General features: G+C 49.9%; 1 protein-coding gene across 5 annotated transcripts in view; it reads right to left on the bottom strand.

Annotated features, from left to right (window-relative positions):
- Positions 1 to 1,203: 1,203 nt before the first annotated feature.
- The window catches only part of LOC131807756 (fer-1-like protein 4), a 34,881-nt gene continuing 17,469 nt past the window's right edge, over positions 1,204 to 18,615 (bottom strand). For 2 of the 5 annotated variants that reach the window (XM_059133385.1, XM_059133388.1), the window contains 17 exons: positions 14,841 to 15,039; positions 14,653 to 14,711; positions 14,433 to 14,564; positions 13,562 to 13,604; positions 13,359 to 13,468; positions 13,145 to 13,282; positions 12,935 to 13,051; positions 6,427 to 6,554; positions 6,059 to 6,229; positions 5,481 to 5,635; positions 4,675 to 4,835; positions 4,073 to 4,158; positions 3,060 to 3,158; positions 2,576 to 2,817; positions 1,852 to 2,132; positions 1,623 to 1,723; positions 1,204 to 1,525 (listed from right to left, as the gene is read on the bottom strand). In XM_059133385.1, the coding sequence (XP_058989368.1) occupies positions 1,333 to 1,525; positions 1,623 to 1,723; positions 1,852 to 2,132; positions 2,576 to 2,817; positions 3,060 to 3,158; positions 4,073 to 4,158; positions 4,675 to 4,835; positions 5,481 to 5,635; positions 6,059 to 6,229; positions 6,427 to 6,554; positions 12,935 to 13,051; positions 13,145 to 13,282; positions 13,359 to 13,468; positions 13,562 to 13,604; positions 14,433 to 14,564; positions 14,653 to 14,711; positions 14,841 to 15,039 (2,415 nt within the window). In that variant the 3' untranslated portion in view covers positions 1,204 to 1,332. Of the gene's footprint in view, positions 1,526 to 1,622; positions 1,724 to 1,851; positions 2,133 to 2,575; positions 2,818 to 3,059; positions 3,159 to 4,072; positions 4,159 to 4,674; positions 4,836 to 5,429; positions 5,636 to 6,058; positions 6,230 to 6,426; positions 6,555 to 12,934; positions 13,052 to 13,144; positions 13,283 to 13,358; positions 13,469 to 13,561; positions 13,605 to 14,432; positions 14,565 to 14,652; positions 14,712 to 14,840; positions 15,040 to 18,615 lie in introns of those variants that run through there. The other 3 variants (XM_059133386.1, XM_059133387.1, XM_059133389.1) reach the window with 3 other exon arrangements.

The following is an 18,615-nucleotide window of genomic DNA, read 5'->3' as shown; positions in this document are numbered from 1 at the left end:
CCTTGGCTCATTCTCCTGAGCGGGATCCAGGCAGGTCGTGCGCAGTCTCCAAGGTGGAGGCAGCACTGGAAAACGGAGGCGTGTTAGCAGTGGCCGTTCTGGAGGCAGGCTGGCGTCAGATCCCCAGCTCTGGAGCTGGCCAGGGCTTCCCATCACAGCCCACAGTACGTGTGCAGAGCCAGGGCCGGGAGCCCACTGCACGGCAGCCCCAGGAAGCAGGGACATTAGCACTGGGCAATTCACCTGATCGTTTCTCGGGAGGGTCTGGGTAAGACATTCGTAGGGAGGGAAGTAGAGAGGACAGGAAGCAGGGTAGGACGATGAGAGCAAAACGTCTAGAGGCAGAAAGACCTGAGATCTAGCTCTGATGGGATCCCTCACGAGCTATGTGACCTTGGCCAGGTCTTCTTTGCAAGTTACAGATCAGATTGCGCGCTGTAGCGAGCCTTGTATTTTCCGTCAGCTGGAAACCATTTCTACTTCTTAATAATACCCCAGTTTCCTCTAGAAACTTCCCTGTCTACCTTCTCAACTTCTGTGTTGGGAGGAGGTTTGATCTCCCACCCTAAGCTCCAAGAAGGTCTCAATCCACATGTCCCCCACCCCCAGTGGGACATTGCCAGCTCTGGGCTCCGTCGGTACTGGGAAAACTAGGATGTGAATGTGGGGAGACCTGAGGTTGGTGCTGCCATCCTGCAGTTCTGGTGGGGGGGGGGGGCTCTCTACAAATGACCTAGCCCCCAGAGGACAACTGAGCCCACAGGCAGAGAACCGGTCCTAGTGACATCTTCTGACCCCTGGGACAGGCTGCCGGCTAAGCCCTGGGAATCACAACCGTGCCAGTTCCCCAAAATGCCTTTTTGCTTCAGCCAGTTTGGGTTGCGATTTCTATTATTTGCAACCAGAAGTGTGCTGATATGCTTACTCTCAGCATATCAGAAGTAGGTAAGTGCTTAGCTGTCACAGAATGGTAGAAGCCATAAGCAGGTTAAGTGAAAGGGATGTCATTGTCGGAGCAAGAGCAACAGGTGGGCCGCTCAGAAGGCATGATAGCTCGGTGGCCAGGGCTCTTGGCCTTGAACTTCCTGCCAGGTCCCATTCTTCCTCTGAGCAGCCTCACACCCCTGGGTGACTCCCCAGCACCTGTCACCCGGGGACAGTTTGTTTTCTGCCCTTGTATTATGTACACCCTAAGTTCAGGCATCAGAGGGGAGGCACAGCCAAGTTTATTCAAGGAAAGCAGTGGACTCCCAACAGCTCCTGTCGGTGAGAACTCCCCAGGAGGATTTGAGGGGCTGGAGATTCAGGAAGAGTATGCAGGGTCAGTGGGGGTCAGGGCTGGTGGAGGGGCCGGAAGATGACCTGGCTGATCTGGCCGGGCATGGTGTAGAAGACCAGGAGGAGGAAGACGGTGACCAGGGCCAGCAGCAGCAGCAGCACCAGGATGCGCCAGTACCGGCGCCAGATGAAGAAGACGAAAGTCTTAAGTGGGTTCACAAACCAGTTGAAGGAAGTTTTCGGGCGGCTGTGGGGGCGGGGGAAAAGGGGATGTCAGAATGCCCAGAAAGCCCCTGCCCCCCTCCCGCCCCTCCTGCCCCGCTTGAGCTCCGCCTCCCCCTCACTTGGGCTTGTCCAAGGGCTCAGGCTCCTTCCGCCCCTTCCCCACCGGCCGCTTCTCCGCCTCCTCCACGGTCAGCAGCTCAAACTCTGCCTCCACCTTCCCCTAAAGAAAGGGGAAACAGAGGCCAGGCTCGGAGGTGGGCTTAGGCCCGCCCCTCCTGCCCCGCCCCCGCCCCCCCACAGTCAGCAGTCTGCCGCCGCAGCCCGCAGTCAGGAGTCTGCCTCACCCACCGTGAGCACGTGGACGTGGCCTCCGGGGTCCGTGAAAGCTAAATCCTCCGGCCGGCCCTTCCTCTTCTTCCTCTGCCTCTTCTTGCCGCCTGGAGCCTCCCGCTGCTCCCGTTCCTCATCCTCCGGCTCCCGCAGCTTCACCACAGGCCACCAGCCCCGCAGGCGGCGGCAGCGGAAGAGGTTGCACCTCGGCCCGGCCCCGTCGCGGGCCAGCCTCACGGAGCAGAGCTCGGGGCCCCGGGCCCCCCGCACCATGTCTGGCAGCTGCAGCTCCAGGGATCCTGTAAGTCCGGAGCTCTGGGGTTAGGCCAGAGATCAAGGTCTGTCTAGCAACCCCCACACACAGCAGGACTGTGCCTTGGGGCTCAGAAGCTCCTGGGTGATGCTCAGGCCACAGCAGCGGGCCACACAGCACGGCTTTCGTGGCAGCAGCTTGTCAGAGCCCGGCCAAACAGAGCCAAGGATGGAACCGGACTGCCAAAGCAGGGACCATGGCGTCCGAGTTCAAAGTGACCTTGGATTGGGGACATTATAGGGTGGGAATAGAGGTCTGTGCTCTGGGCTAAGTTCAGTAAGGAGGCCAGAAAGCCAAGAATAGTGACCTAGGGTCTGAAACCCAGCATCCAGGGCTAGGTTAGAGTAGGGAACCGAGAGACGGGGAGCAGAGGCAACAAGCGCAGAAATGGGGGCCTTGGGGTGAGGCAGGAGGAAGGCGAAGCCGTACCAAGGAAGTCATTGGCGGAGATGCGGTCATAGTCCCAGACTTGCAGGACCAGCACCGCCGGCTGCCGGAACTCGGCTTCTTCCAGGGCGAAGGGTCCAGGCCGGCGCCGAACGCTCACCTCCCGCTCCGTGGGCAGGTAGTCGAAGCGGAATACAAAGCGCCAGTTGAAATTCCCCTCCCCAGTCAGGGAGTTGAAGTGAACGTCTGTCTCCTGCTTATCGTGCTCCAGCCCCTTCACCCAGCTACACGCAGGGGAGAGGGGCAGGCGGAGGGCTGGACCCCAGCGCAGAGACCCAACCCAGAGACCCGCTCTCCCCCAGCTGGCCTCCCCACCCCACACCAGGCCAGCCGCTTCCCCAGCTCCCCACACCCCTCATGGGCCTAGGGGACAGGGCTCTGGGTGAGCCCAAGGCCCAAGCCCCCAGCCCCTGACTGCAATCTCCGCTTAGTCCGCAGCCATGGGCCTGGGTGCCCGCAGACTCACCTTTTCACATAGATGTCACTGGACAACTCTCCAGTGAGCGGGTTCACATCATCCAAAACCACATCTTCCGTGTTCCAGATGATGACTCTGAGCTCATAGCTGGGAAATGTATTGGAAGAGAGTTTTAAGACTCTTGAGGGGTTCCTGAGAGGGGCTGCAGGAAGCAGGAAGGACCTCGGCCATGGCCATGACAAGGTTGACTATAACCTCAGATACAGAGCTGGAGGCAGCAGCAGCAGGCTGACATGCAAGCTGCAGTTCTAGGGTGCAGAGGAGAGAGAGCCAGTCTGCAGACACAAGTGGGAGGGGGAGAGAGACAGCGGGGATGAGGGCTTGCGACCCCTGAGAGGCAGAAGGAGGGGCTCCAGCTTTCCTGTACTACCCCAAATAGCCCTGTCCTTGGCTGCCAGGGTTTTTCCTGGATATCCCCACACTGTCAGTCTGTGTGATTCTAGTGGGGAAGACCCACCTCTCCCAGGCTCCAGAGGTGGCGGAGGCCAGCCCCCCAACCACGCGGGTGGGTTAAGGGGTTGGTTAAGGGACCAGCATTTGAAGCAAGCTGATAGAGGAGAGTCAGCCCTGAGACTTTTGCTTGGCCTGGTAAAGACAACGTTTATTTTTCTGCTCAAGGAGTTGAGTTGGCAAGATGTAAGCCTGGCACTGTTAGCAGCCACCTCGCCCCCAGACTGCAGAAGCCTCCTCGAGAGTGACAGCAACGAAAGCAGAGCCCAGAGGTAGAAAGTGACAGATTGTGGACAACATCTGAAGCACATCCCCCTACACCAAATTCCACTCTGATGAGCTCAACTCGGAAAAGGGTTTATTGGCATTTAAACTCTTTTGGTTTCAAGTGACAGCTCCCTACTCACAATGGCTTATGAGAAGGAAGGGTATTTAATGACTCGCCCAACAGAAAAGCGTGGGTCAGCAGCCTCTGCCTGTTTCACTGGCAGTCTGCGGCAGCGGGCAGTCCCCGTGCGCCTGCCCAGGGGAGGAGGGGTCGGGGCGCTCACCTGATTGGCTGTCGAGGCTTGATGTCAACTGGGGGTGGGGCAGGCACATCCCGCGGAAAGATATCAATCCACATGTGAAGGGATCCCTGGGAACACAGGACCAGGCTGAGGGGTTCCACTGAAGACCCCTCCTCCAGCAACAGCCAAAGGAGAGAAGAGCTGGGGTCAAGAGGGCCAGTCCTGTAGATCCCTGGCTGCGGTGGGGTGGGGGTGGAGGTAAGGATGAAGGTAGAGTCCGAAAGAGGGGCTTCCAGTGCAGAGGTTGGGTTAAGGATCAGGCCTTGGAGTGGAAGGTTGAGATCAAAAGTAAGATCTGGTGTTCCCAAGGTCCAGATCCCAGGGACCTGTGGTTGAGGTCAGATTGGGAGTGCCAGCTCTTAGCCTTGGTGGCCCGGGGTGGGGCGGGGGGGGATCCTGAAGGAACAAAGTCGGGGGTGGAGGTATGGAGTCCCGGATGGGGGTCTAAGACTGGAGTGGGAATGCTGGGGACAAGGATCAGGAGCCAAATCAGAAGTGGCTGGGTCGTGCCCAGGTAAAGGTCTTGGGGAAGGCCCAAGGTCCAGGTGCAGGTGGGAGTTCTGGGGTTCTGAACCCTCCCTCACCTGCAGCAGCCCTGGGCTGCGGGGATGGTAGAGGGGCCGAGTTTCCACGTGCTCAGGCACCAGCTGGATCCCAAGCTCCGGCATCTCTTGCCAGCGCCGCAGCACCAGCAATGCCTGTGCCTCCTCGGGGACCTCACTTGCCACCTTGGGGCCCCCTCTACCTGCAACAACAGGTGCGCAAGCTTGGGAGCTGCAGGTGCGCAAGCTTGGGTTCTGCGCAGCTCCCAACGTTGCTGCCTTCCTCCCCCAGTCCTCAGCAGAGGTGCAAAGCTGAGGCAGCTGCTATTTGGGACAAAGCCCATGGGCTGGGAGGGCAAGTCCACGAGGCTCAGAAAGTGGGAAGATGCTTCTCCAACCACTTCCGCCAGTGAAACACCAGCAGTGGAGGGCCAGTGGGATGGGATGGGCCATGGCTTTGAGAAGACTCTCGTTTAGGGACAGACCACCAGCCAGTTATGAGGCATGAGCTCAATTCTGCAGCCATGTTTTGTCATATGGGATCCTCTATGGGCCACCCAATGTTCTGGAAGCTTGATTAGCTGTGGTCGTGCCCAGATAAAGGTCGTGCCCAGGTAAAGGTCATGGGGAAAGGGCTTCCTGAGGGCTCTTTGAAGATCATGCTCACCCACAAAGACCATTTGCTCCCTGCCATCCAAGAACCTCATCCTGACTCAGCCAAACTCACTTCCTCTGCTTGCAGAAGGAGGCAGGCTCTTTTGGGCACACATTAGAGTGGCCCCAGGGGTGCCCTGTACCTTGTTAACAATCTTGTTTCCTTGGGTTGTCCATCAGAGAGGGGCTGGTACCTGGAGGCAGGGTCTCAGGCGGTGTCAGAAAGACTTTGCTGCCCACCTTGACAGCCCCGGCTCGGTATTCAGGGCCCGGAAGGCCACAGCGTTGGCAGAGCCCCGCCAGGATCTGCGAAGGCCGGAATGCATCACGCCAGGCATTGTACCCGTCCCTGTGGGCAGAGAGGGAAAAATGCCTCCGTTGGGGTCAGCATATGGACACAGTTGGGCACAGGAGCAGGGATGGGGACCCCTGAAGACACGGGATCCAGATTTATAACTCTAATGCAAGACAGATTAGTCCTCACTAATGGTAGCCATGAAAATCAAAGATGTATGCCACATGCTTCAATGGAGGGGATACTGATATTACCTCCATTTTGCAGCTGAGGAAGCAGAGACTCAGAGAGATCAAGTGACTTAATAGTTATAAGATCCCAAATCCTAACCCCAGGCCTTGACCCACTACACTATAAGGTCTTGGTCATGGGGCGGTCCCCTTCAATGAAATCAAAGGATCTGGACACCAATGGGAATGTAAATTTGAATGTCTTTGGTCAGACTCAGAAAGGCTCCTGAGGGTCTATAGGACTCACACGTCATACTGGGAGGCCAGACCACAGTTGGCCCTGTGGTGGCTATAGAATCGGTTTTCCAGGTCAATGTGGGTCTCCCCGATGAGGTCGTCAGAACCCACGAGGTCATGATCAAACACAGCCACAGTCAGCTCTGGCTCAGCAGGGAGAGAAACGCTGAGCTCCAGGACCCTGGCCAGGAGGGAGAACAGCTGAAGACACCTCCATGCCCTAGGAGGTGGTCTTGTGGGGGCAGGGGCTCCGGGGGTCTCATCAGCCTCTATCCATTCCCTCACCATCACCACGGCAGCTGCCTGAGTGGGAGCCCTGGGGCCACGCGGTCAGATGGTAAAGGTGCTCCCATTCCCACACCCAGGGCCCAGCCTCACTCTCCAAAGATGGGATTCAGCTGCTTGGGGATGTAGCGTTCCTTGGTGTCCTGCCGCTCCCGTCCAGCACTCACCACCACGTAAGGGTCTGCCTTGCCATTGGGGTCTGCAGGAGCCAGGTTGGTAGCCTAGGGGGACAGAATAGAGTGGGGCTGAGAAAAGTGTCACTGTCATAACCCAGCGTTACCCTTGCTGAATGAAATCTCAGATTAAGTGTAAGCAGCGGGTTACCGAGGAGACATCTCCCACCATGAAGAATTAACAGAGAGGCTGGACAAGGTGACTTTTAAGTTCATTATGAAATGTTAAGACATACAAATAGATACAATAAAAAATATAATGAAACAGAAGATATGTGGAAAGATGTATAGGGCTTTACTATTCAAATCATAACTTCCTATATTATTCACTTTTATCTTTTATAATGATAAAGATATTTTATAAAAGAATAAATCAATGAGCACATGAGTACCCAGCTTAATAAAGAAAATGCTACCAACAAATGGAATCTCCTTATCTGATTTAATTCTCTTTTCATCCCTGAAGTAGCCAGGACACTTTGGGGTTTAGGACTCACACACACACACAAAAGTGAAAATACTTCTACCGCATGTGCACATATCCCTAAGCAATATATGGCACCATTTTGCATGTTTTTTTAACTTCACGTATTAAACTTACTTTTCTGTCTTGATAACTACATAATTTAATAAATACAAAACATAAATTACTGAAGTATAATTATATACGCAATATATTTTTAGTGGGTTTTTTTAAAAGGTTTTATTTATTCATTTGACAGAGAGAGCAAGCATAAGCAGGGGAGCAACAGGCAGAGGGAGAGGGAGAAGCAGGCTCCCCACCAAGCAAGGACGTTGCGGGACTCTATCCCAAGACCCCAAGATCATGACCCAGGCTGTCGGCAGATGACCAACTGACTGAGCTACCCAGGCGCCCATTTTTAGTATTTTTTACACTGCTGTCTGCTGTGTATGAGCATTCCAATTGCTCCACATCCTTAGCAATACTTGGTATTGTCAGTCTTTTTAATTTTAACCATTCTACTGTATGCAAAGTGGCCACTCACTGTGGTTTTAATGTGCATTTCTCTGATGACGAGCCATGTTGAGCACCTTTGCCTGTGCTAGTTCACCTTGTGTATGACAGCTCACTGCCCAAGGCACCTTTCATATGGAAACCAACCAGTCCAGAGCCCATGCTCTGAACTGTCTCCCCCATCGGGCTCTCCTACTCCAGGAAGTAAGTTCCTCTGCCCTAATCACCCAGAGCCAGGCACCAGACCATTAGAGACCGTGAGACAGCCCCTGTACCCAAGAACCTGCTGGAATTATTCACACTAACCAATCCTAAGCCTGCTCACTCTGCCTTGCCTTGCTTTTCCTGCAGAAACCACAACAGAGGCTCTGGCCCTTGCGTTTTCTTCTTCCTTTTTTTTTTTTTTTTTTTTTAAAGATTTTATTTATTTATTTGACAGAGATCACAAGTAGGCAGAGAGGCAGGCAGAGAGAAAGAGGAGGAAGCAGGCACCCTGCTGAGCAGCGAGCCCTATGTGGGTGGGGCTCAATCCCAGGACCCTGAGATCATGACCTGAGCCGAAGGCAGAGGCTTAACCCACTGAGCCTCGCAGGCGCCCAGCCCTTGCTTTTTCCTTTGGACTTCCCTGAGTGGCCCTGCACAGCCCAGCCTGCCCCCTCTTGAGAAGAAAAACAACAAACTATCTTTCAAAGGCAATCACCTCCTGATCTGTTGACCTCCCCATCCATGGATAAGAACAAAATCCTGGCTACATGATTTTAAAACAGTTCCTCCTTTTTTTTTCCCTCTAAAACCACATATTTTCTTGGGAGGTTCAGCACTGCATTTAAAGAGGTTTTTTTAGATTTATTCAGTATTAGCTTTCAGCTTTAACCCTTCAGGTGTGCCCTTCCCCCCCTCTGAGACACAGACACTGCTGACCCCAAGCTCCATGGAGTGACGTCCTCACCCCCTTCCTCAAACATACAACTTCAACCACGAGGCTCTGGAGAGCTCCTCCAGGCTTCCTGTTCGTTTGCAGTCAGAGTGTTCTCCTGATTTCACCAAAATCAGAAGCTGGGGTTTTGGTGTGCCCTTTGGTTTTGGACGATTTTTAGGAAAAGAAAGGGAAAGGCTCTGTTGGTGTCAACTTCCACAAACTGGGAGTCATCCCAGTTTGGTTACTTCTCCCAAACTTAATCTTTATAAGTTTTTATTTTAATTTTATTTATTTGACAGAGAGAGAGAGAGATCACAAGTAGGCAGAGAGAGAGAGGGGGAAGCAGGCCCTCTGCTGAGCAGACATGGGGCTCGATCCCAGGACCCTGGGATCATGACCTGAGCCAAAGGCAGAGGCTTAACCCACTAAGCCACCCAGGCACCCCTGTAAGTTTTTAATTCCAGCTAGTTAACATACAACATTCTATTAGTTTCAGGTATATAATATAGTGATTCAACAATCCCCTACATTACCTGGTGCTCATCACGATAAGTGCACTCCTTAATCACCTTCACCTGTTTCACCCTCCCCCACCCCTATACTTAAGAGTTCATTTACCTTTGCTCCTTTGTTTTGTTCCTTAAATTCCACATATGAGTGAAATTACATAGCATTTGTCCTTCTCTTACTGGTTTCACTTAGCATTATACTCTCTAGCTCCATGCATGACTTCATCCAAATTTATGTTGGGAGGGACGCATGGGTTGCTTCTACCAAGCATCTATCTTTAGGTCAGGTCATGATCCCAGGGTGCTGGGATCGAGCCCTGCATCAGGCTCCTTGCTCAGTGGGGAGCCTGCTTCTCCCTTGGCTCGCAGCTCTCCCTCCTTGTGCTGTCTCTCTCTGACAAATAAAGTCTTAAACACACACACACACACACACACACACACACAAATTGGGGACGCCTGGGTGGCTCAGATGGTTAAGCACCTGCCTTCAGCTCAGGTCATGACCCCTCCTGGAATTCAGCCCCATGTCAGGCTCCCTGCTGAACAGGGAGCCTGCTTCTCACCCTCCCTCTTCCCTCTGCCTGCCACTCCCCCTGCTTGTACTCTCCTCTCTCTGTGTCAAATAAAAAAAAAAAAAAAAAAAAAAAAAAAAAAAAAACGGGCACCTGTGGGGCTCAGTCATTGTCTACCTTTGGCTTGGGTTATGACCCCGGGATCCTGGGATGGAGCCCCATGTCGGGCTCCTTGTTCAGCGGGGAGTTTGCTTCGCCCTCTCCCACTCCCCCTGCTTATGTTCCCTCTCTCGTTGTATCTCTGTCAAATAAATAAATAAAATCTTTAAAAACAAACAAAAAAAACCATAAAAACAAACAAACAAAAGAACCCACAGATTTATGTTGGGAGATTTGTTCTTTTTGCGGGGGGTAGATTTATTCTTGTTGATACATGTTGCTATACTTTGTTCAACTGAACTGTAGTATCTGTTGTATGCCTCATTCTCTCTCCTATTTAGGAACATTAACACTTGAAGTCATTTCCTTTTTTTTTTTTTTTAAGATTTTATTTGTTTATTTGACAGACAGAGATTACAAGTAGACAGAGAGGCAGACAGAGAGAGAGGAGGAAGCAGGCTCCCTGCTGAGCAGAGAGCCCGATTCGGGACTCGATCCTAGGACCCTGGGATCATGACCTGAGCCGAAGGCAGCGGCTCAACCCACTGAGCCACCCAGGCGCCCTCCTTTTTTTTTTTTTTTAAGATTTTATTTATTTATTTGACAGAGACAGATCACAAGTAGGCAGAGAGGCAGGCAGAGAGAGAAGAGGAAGCAGGTTCCCTGCTGAGCAGAGAGCCCAAAGTGGGGCTCGATCCCAGGACCCTGGGATCATGACCTGAGCCGAAGGCAGAGGCTTTAACCCACTGAGTCACCCAGGTGCCCCACTTGAGGCAATTTCTAAAAAAAATTTTTGTTATGGGGTGCCTGGGTGGCTCAGTCGGTTAAGCACCTGCCTTTGGCTAGGGTCATGACCCCAGAATCCTGGGATCGAGTCCCATATCTGGCTCCCTGCTCAGGGGAGAATCTGCTTCTCCCTCTGCCCCTCCCACTTCCCGTGCTCTCTCTCTGTGTATCTCTCTCTCTCTCAAATAAATAAATAAATAAATAAATAAAATCGTTTATTTTTCAAAGATTTATTTATTTGACACAGAGAGAGAGAGAGAGAGAGAGCGACCACAAGTAGGCAGAGAGGCACACAGAGAGTGGGGGGAAGCAGGCTCACTGCCAAGCAGAGAGCCCAATGCAGGGCTCAATCCCAGGACCCTGAGACCACGACCCCAGCCGAAGATAGAGGCTTAACCCACTAAGCCACCCAGGTGCCTCAAATAAAATCTTTAAAAACATTTTTTTGTTACAAATAATTCTAGAATGAGCAATTCTTTTTTTGTTTGTTTGTTTTTTAATTTGAGAGAGAGAAAAAGAGAGAGCATGAGAAGGGGAAGGGTCAGAGGGAGAAGCGGACTCTCTGCCGAGCAAGGAGCCCAATGTAGGACTCAATCCCGGGACTCCAGGATCATGACCTGAGCCAAAGGTAGTCGGTTAATCAACTGAACCACCCAGGTGCCCTAGAATGAGCAATTCTTCTTTTTCCTTGTACATGTATGTAATAATTTGCCTGGGATCATATCTAGAAGTATAATGAAATGAAAATCTTCCCTTCTCCTAAATATTGCCAAGTTGTTCTCCAAAGCCATTATAGCAATTTACATTCTGTGGCAGGTAGAACAGAGTGCCCCTGCCACCAAAGATGTCCACCTTTGAATCCCCTGACCCACTGTGGATATGCTACTGACAGGGCAATGGGGACTTCGCAGTTGTGGTTAAGAATCATGAGATTTGGGACGCCCGGGTGGCTCGGCTGGACGACTGCCTTCCACTCAGGTCATGATCCTGGAGTCCCAGGATCGAGTCCTGCATCGGGCTCCCAGCTCCACGAGGAGTCTGCTTCTCTTTCTGACTTCTCCTCGCTCATGCTCTCTTTCACTGTCTCTCTCTCAAATAAATAAATAAAATCTTTAAAAAAAAAAAAAAAAAGAATCATGAGATTAACATTCCATTCTCCACCAAAGCTTCTCTTTAAGTTGTTCATTGTGGAAAACTGTCACACTAACTTAAAGGAAAGGGTGGGGAGATATGTAAATTATCTGCTAAACAGTTAAATAAAAATACAAAAAAAATTTTTTTTAAATCATGATATTATTCTAGTTTATCCAGGTAACCCAATGTAACCACATATGTCCTTCCTTATGAGTGGAAGGGGAAGATGGACCAGTGGGAGAAAGATTTGAAATTGCTATGCTGCTGGCTCTGAAGATGGAGGAGGAAGCCATGAGCCAAGATACACAGGCAGCCCCCAGGAACTTGAAAAGGCAAAGGAACGATTCTCCCAAGAGTATCTAGAAGGAATGCACCCCTGCAAACACCTTGATATAGTCCAGTAGAACCTATTTAGGATTTCTGCCCTTTAGAACTGTGTAAGATCATACATTTCTTGGGGAAGACATTGTTTTCTATTTCTCCCAGTTGGAGCAGAAACTGAAACAGACCACTTCCCTAACAGGCTCCTTTCCTAGCAGGTAGATTTCCTCTGGCCCACCTTTCACTAAGAGCAGAGCCCTTCCTGGGGAGGGTCATGCTTCACGCAAGGGTCTTGGTTGTGGCTCCCATCTTTGATAGGCTGTTAGAACCCAAGGCTCAGGGTCCAGACATGGATAAACCTCTCAAGACAACTTGCACTTCAGGAATTAGGATTACTACTACCTCTTCCTCCTACGCCCATTGGGAATTCTTATTTTTCCGTTCAATTGCCCATTCTTATGAGATTAGCATTCATTTAAGATTGTCTATCCAGCGGTTCTAGATGTATTACATCGGAAAGCTATTTCAGACCATCTAGTCTGTGCTACTGCTAGAAGCAGATTAAAACAACTCCTCCTATCGAATTATGCACTAGGATATACCACAGAACATTAATTTCCATCTTCCTCAGAATCCTTATATTTAAAGCAGATAAAAGCACAGAATCTCTTCTGGGGTTGGGATCGAAGGGGGCAAAGCAACCCACTCATTCCTCTCATCCCCTGAGATGCCTTCCAGGAAACTTCAGGGCCCCACTGAATGCTGTATGAAAACCACAGCCAGGCAAGGACCTGTACAAAGGAACTGGATGACAAGCCACTGTGAAACCTGAGATTCAGAGCTGCATTCTTCTTGGAGTTATACTCGCCGTGCTATGAACTAAGGTTCTAGAACTACGAAAAAGGAGTTAGAAGACCTAAGTTCTAAATCTGGGTTGTGCCAAAAGCAAGCTCTTTAACACTGGGGAGTCTCTTCACGTGTGCCTAAGATTCCCCCAAAACTGAAAGAGGTGGACTCTGACCCTTGAGTTTCCCTCCAACTCCTGCAGTCTGGAGCTTTCCCACACATTACCCTTGCTGGAGTCGGAGGCATGCTGGGTGAAGGATGCTCACCTTTACCACGTACACTCGGACCAGGAGCTTGATGGGCCGGTTCTGTGGGACTCCTCGGGAGATCTGGGGCTCGGAGAATGACACTGCGTCTGATTCAGGGTAAATAAGGAAGGAGCCCTGGATTGAGGGGAGACAGAAGAGTCCCTGGGAAAAGAGTCTTTCCTCCGCATCCCATCTGTACTCCTTGGCCGCTGCTTTCCCCAAACATACCTTGAACTTGCCCACAGGATGTCCGGACCCTTCCTGCTCTCCATCTCCATCCTGGCCCCCTTGTCCTCGGTACAGGGGAAACACATTCAGCCAGTCTTCAAAGTGGTTAAACTCTTCCTCCAGGGTGCCACTGTAGATCTGAAGGGCAAGGGCCTCGGTGTCAGGTCAATGGCCCGAATCCCAGCACAATTTTCTCTCCCGGACACCCACTCACCTTCAGGGTGGGGACTGCTTTCTTCTGGGATACGGCGGAGCCTTGGACTTCAGCCTCACCCTGACCCTGGTCTCGGGCCTCCCCAGCCACAGATATGAGGTGGACCCCATCTGGGAATAGCACGAATGCCGCAGTTTAAAATGCTGGTGTCAGAGGAGGGAGGGAGACAGACAGAGCAGGAGCAAGAAAGTCAAATCTCCTACCTGACTCCCCAGGATCATCCAGCTCATCCTCCTCGAAGTTGGTCTGAAATCAAAGGGCAAGTCGGAGATTCTTCCCTTCCCTTTACCTCCTTAATCCACCCCTTTTCCAGGACACAGAATTGGGAAATCTCAGTTCAAGATCTATCTGTGTGAACCACTTGCATTTTCAAATCGGTTTGCCTCGTCCTGCGCTGCCCAGACAGTAACCTCCAGCCGCGTGCGCCTGGAGAGCACCTGAACTGAGATGTGCCGTATGTGTAACACACACACCAGATTTTAAAACTTTTTAGTATAAAATAAGAATGTCAAATATCCCCTTAGTAATTTTGTATAACAGTTCCTTGTTGAAATGATATTTTAGACATATTAAACAAAATCTATTATTAAGATCAATTTCGGGGCACCTGGGCGGCTCAGTGGATTAAGCCACTGCCTTCGGCTCAGGTCATGAATGAACTCAGTGTCCTGGGATCGAGCCCCGTATCTGGCTGTCTGCTCAGCAGGGAGCCTGCTTCCCTCTCTCTCTCTGCCTGCCTCTCTGCCTACTTGTGATCTCTCTCTCTCTGTCAAATAAAATAAATAAAATCTTTAAAAAAAAAAAAAAAAAAGATCAATTTCACCTCTTTTTTTTTTTTTTTTTAATTTGGCTACCTCAAAAGTTCCAGTGACATATGTGGCTCACATATTTCTGACAGCGCCACTATAGATAATAGAATTAGTAATTGTCAGCCTCCAGAACTGTTACAAAGATGAGAAGATTTGTCTAATGAAGAGCTCTGAAAACTGTGGAGCCCCACAGTTCCTGAGCTCCTTCTTGGCCTTGACCAGCCTCAGCCTCCAGCTGCGGCCTGGGCCCCGCCCCCGCCCCCACCTGGCCCTGGAGCTCCTGCAGCGATGCGTAGTACTTGGACCACCAGTCGAGCTCCTCAGGATCTGGGACTTCCTCCTCCAGCTCAGGGCCTTGGTTCAGGAGGCTCCCCAGGGGGAACTTCTTCAGAGGAGCCTGAGGGAGAGAGAACTCATTGCCCCTAACCCAACACCACCCTAAGCCCCGCCAGCCCCTTCTCCACCCATCTCGCATACCCCATCACCTTCAGTTGCCGTCTGGGCATCCCCACTTCTGTCAAGAAGGGACCCAGGGACTTCTGTCCTGGGAGAGGGGAAATGACACCAGGAGGAGGTCAGACGAGTAAAAGTGAGACTCCATGCCCTACAGGAGGATCCCCTGGAATAATTCTCAACCAGGAACCAGAGGGGCTTCTGTGTGGTGGCCCCTTACCTTGGGGTCCCTTGAGCATTAGGTCCCCTGCCTCTTCCTCTTGTCCTTCCTCCTCGGGGAGGTCCTCATGACCTCGGAGTATGAATCGCAGCATGTGGGAGACGACATGCGAACCCACAAGCACAGTGCGGCCGAAGGCCCGGCGCTCGATCACCAGGATGCTGAGTGGGGGCTGCAGGTAGGGCTGCTCAGGCAGGTCCTGGGGTGGGGAGAGGGGAACTGGGTCTCTGAAGGCCTGCGCGCGAGGGAGAGGTATCAGCAGAGATGGACAAACAACGCAGCCAAATCTGCCTTCTCAGCTCAGCTCCATCACAGCCTCACTGTGTCCTGTCTGGTAAGCGACTGAGCCTGCTTTCCCGGCAAAAAAGGGACACAGTCCTGGACTCAAAAGACTGTTGTAAATATCAAATCACATAAGAGATATAAGAGTACTTTGGAGCCTACAAATCGCTATCAGAAACATGGTGGTGGTTGTTATGATACAATGGCCCAATGTTCAGTTTGCCAACACAGATCTAGAACCATAAAAATGAGTATGTCCTTTAATACAGGAATTCTGTATCTATCAGTGGATCCTGAGGGGGAGGGACAATACTTAAAGTACTGTATTGTTGGGTTATTTTATATATATATGACAATTATCGCACAAAGGAGGAAGGAAAGAATGGTGCTATAATGGAGAAGTTTTACTGGAACAAAATCAGTATTAATCTGAAGTAGATTGTGAAAAAATCAGTCTGAAAATTGCAATCCCTAGAGCAACTACGAAGTGAAAATCAACCAATGAACTAAAGCAGTACGCTAATACATATATATTTAATACAAAAGAAAGTGGTAAAGGAGGGACATGAAATAAATGAGACACATAGAAAACAAACAGAAGACGGCAGATATAAATCCAACCATGGCAATAGTAACATCAGATGTTGCTTTGATGTGAAAACAAAGGCTAAAGAAAAAAATGAAATTTCCCTTGCATCCCATCAACAAGTACTGAAGACAGGCAGAGTAACCTTCCTCTGGGAACTCTGTGAGAGGCATAAAGAACATTAGCCCGACCTCCAGGATCCTATAAATCTTCTTTAACAAATAAAAATTCCTGGGTGGCTCAGTCAGTTAAGTGTCTGCTTTTGGCTCAGGTCATGATCCCAGAGTCCTGGGATGGAGCCCTGCATCAGGCTCTCTGCTCAGTGGGGAGCCTGCTTCCCCCTCTCTCTCTGCCTGCCTCTCTGCCTATTTGTGATCTGCCTCTGTCAAATACATAAATAAAATCTTAAAAAAAAAAAAATCCTCTGCCTTCAACTCAGGTCATGATCCCAGAGTCCTGGGATCCAGCCCCACATTGGGCTCCCTGCTTAGTGGGAGCTTCTCCCTCTCCCCCTCCTTTGTTCCCTCTCTCACTGTGTCTCTCTCTGTCAAATTAAGTAAGTAAGTAAGTAAATAAATAAGTAAAATAAATTTTTTAAAAGATTTTATTTATTTATTTGACAGAGATCACAAATAGGCAGAGAGGCAGGCAGAGAGAGAGAGGAAGAAGCAGGCTCCCTGCTGAGCAGACAGCTCAATGTGGGGCTCGATCCCAGGACTCTGGGATCATGACCTGAGCTGAAGGCAGAGGCTTAACCCACTGAGCCACCCAGGCGCCCCTAAAATAAATTTTTAAAAAGTGTCTGACCCTTGATTTCAGCTCAGGTCATGATCTCAGGGTTATGGGATCGAGTCCCACATAGGGAATCTGTGCTCAATGCTGAGTCTGCTTGAGATTCTCTCTCACCCCCTCTGCCTCTTCCCACCACACTTTCTCTCTCTCTCAACTAAATAAACCTTAAAAAAAAAAAAAAAAGATGTAACTTTCTGATGTCTAAGAGACACCCTTTAGAAAGATACAAAAATAGGTTGAAAGAAAAAGGATGGGGAAAGATATATGAGGCAAACAGTAGCCATAGAGAGCTGGAGTGGTTATACTATCAAGCAAAATAGACTTTAAGACACAAAGTTTTACGGGCGCTTGGATAGCTCAGTTGGTTGGGCAACTGCCTTCGGCTCAGGTCATGATCCCGGACTTCCAGGATGGAGTCCCGCATCGGGCTCCCAGCTCCCTGGGGAGTCTGCTTCTCCCTCTGACCTTCTCCTCGCTCATCTCTCTCTCACTCATTCTCCCTCAAGTAAATTAATAAAATATATAAAAAAAAAAGATAAAATTTTACTAGAGGCAAAGAATGACATTTTATAATGATAAACATCAATTCACAGGATGCTATAACAATTGTAAACATACATGCACCTACTTCTCAAAGCAGAAGTAAACTGTGACTAAATTAAAGGTAAGAAAAACAACTGAACAATAATAGTTGGAGATTTCGGGGCGCCTGGGTGGCTCAGTGGTTTAAGCCTCTGCCTTCGGCTCAGGTCATGGTCTCAGGGTCCTGGGATCGAGCCCCACATCGGGCTCTCTGCTCAGCGGGGAGCCTGCTTCCCCCTCTCTCTCTGCCTGCCTCTCTGTCTACTTGTGATCTTTGTCTATCAAATAAATAAATAAAAATCTTAAAAAAAAATAAGAAAATAAAAAAATAAAAAAAAAGTTGGAGATTTCAATAGCATATTCTTTTTTTTTTTTTTTTAAGATTTTATTTATTTATTTGACAGAGAGAGAGAGGTCACAAGCAGGCGGAGAGGCAGGCAGAGAGAGAGGGGGAAGCAGGCTCCCTGCTGAGCAGAAAGCTCGATGCAGGGCTCGATCCCAGGACCCTGAGATCATGACCTGAGCCGAAGGCAGAGGCTTAACCCACTGAACCACTCAGGCGCCCTCAATAGCATATTCTTAACAATGGATGGAACTACTGGGTCAGAAAATCACCAGGAAGGCTTTCCTTAAGAAGGCCTGCAGAACTTTATCAACCCAGCTAGACCTACCTGACACCCACGGAGCACTCAACCCAACAGCGGAAGAAAGCTCATTCTTTTCAAGGGCACAATGGAAAAGAGGGATAGAAAAATGGGAAATGAAAGGAAACACTTGCTAGAAGTTCGGTGAGCAAACTGCTTTCAGCTTCACCAAATTACAGCACAATCAAGTTTTCAAACTGAAAACTCCTGCATATGAAATAAAGTCAAGAAAATGCTTAAGTTTTCTGTTACTTTTGTTGTTTGTTTGTTTGTTCTTGTGGGGTTTTACCCCCTTGCAGTCTGAAACCACTACACTTTGTCCCAGCACCCCCTCGCAGGGACAGAGCACTGTTCAGTGCTCTGAACTTTCACCCAGATCCTTTCGCTCATGGGCTCCTCAGAGTACTCCTGCCTTCAATCTTTCTTTCTTTTGTACCTGTTGCTCCTTTAAACAAACAAACAAAAAACCCTAAAGCTCAACTAAGACAAGCCATCTGACAAGCTGCTAAGCAGCATTGCCAGAACTTGAGTCCAAAGTCCATACTACAGGAATTAGAAAATACACGAAGAATGCATGGTGTCTCAGGGACTAGACCAACTCCTTTTGACCCATACTTCATGACACTTACCTAACCCATCGCCTCAACAGAACCAAGAGAGCACCACCAGTTCATGGATTAATCCAGAGATTAGCAAACTACAACCTGCAAACCAAATCTGGCCCACTGCCTGTTTTTGTAAATAAAGTTGTATTGAAACACCGTCATGTTTATTCATTTACTTATTGTCTAAGTCTGTTTTCACGCTATTAAGTCAGAAGTGAGTAATTGCAGCTGAGACTGTATGGCCGAAAATATTTACTATCTGGTTTTTTATAGAAAGTTTGTTG

Source organism: Mustela lutreola, chromosome 9 (assembly GCF_030435805.1).
Source record: "Mustela lutreola isolate mMusLut2 chromosome 9, mMusLut2.pri, whole genome shotgun sequence".
NCBI classification, from domain to species: Eukaryota; Metazoa; Chordata; class Mammalia; order Carnivora; family Mustelidae; genus Mustela; species Mustela lutreola.
This window is presented reverse-complemented; position numbering and strand designations above follow the sequence as displayed.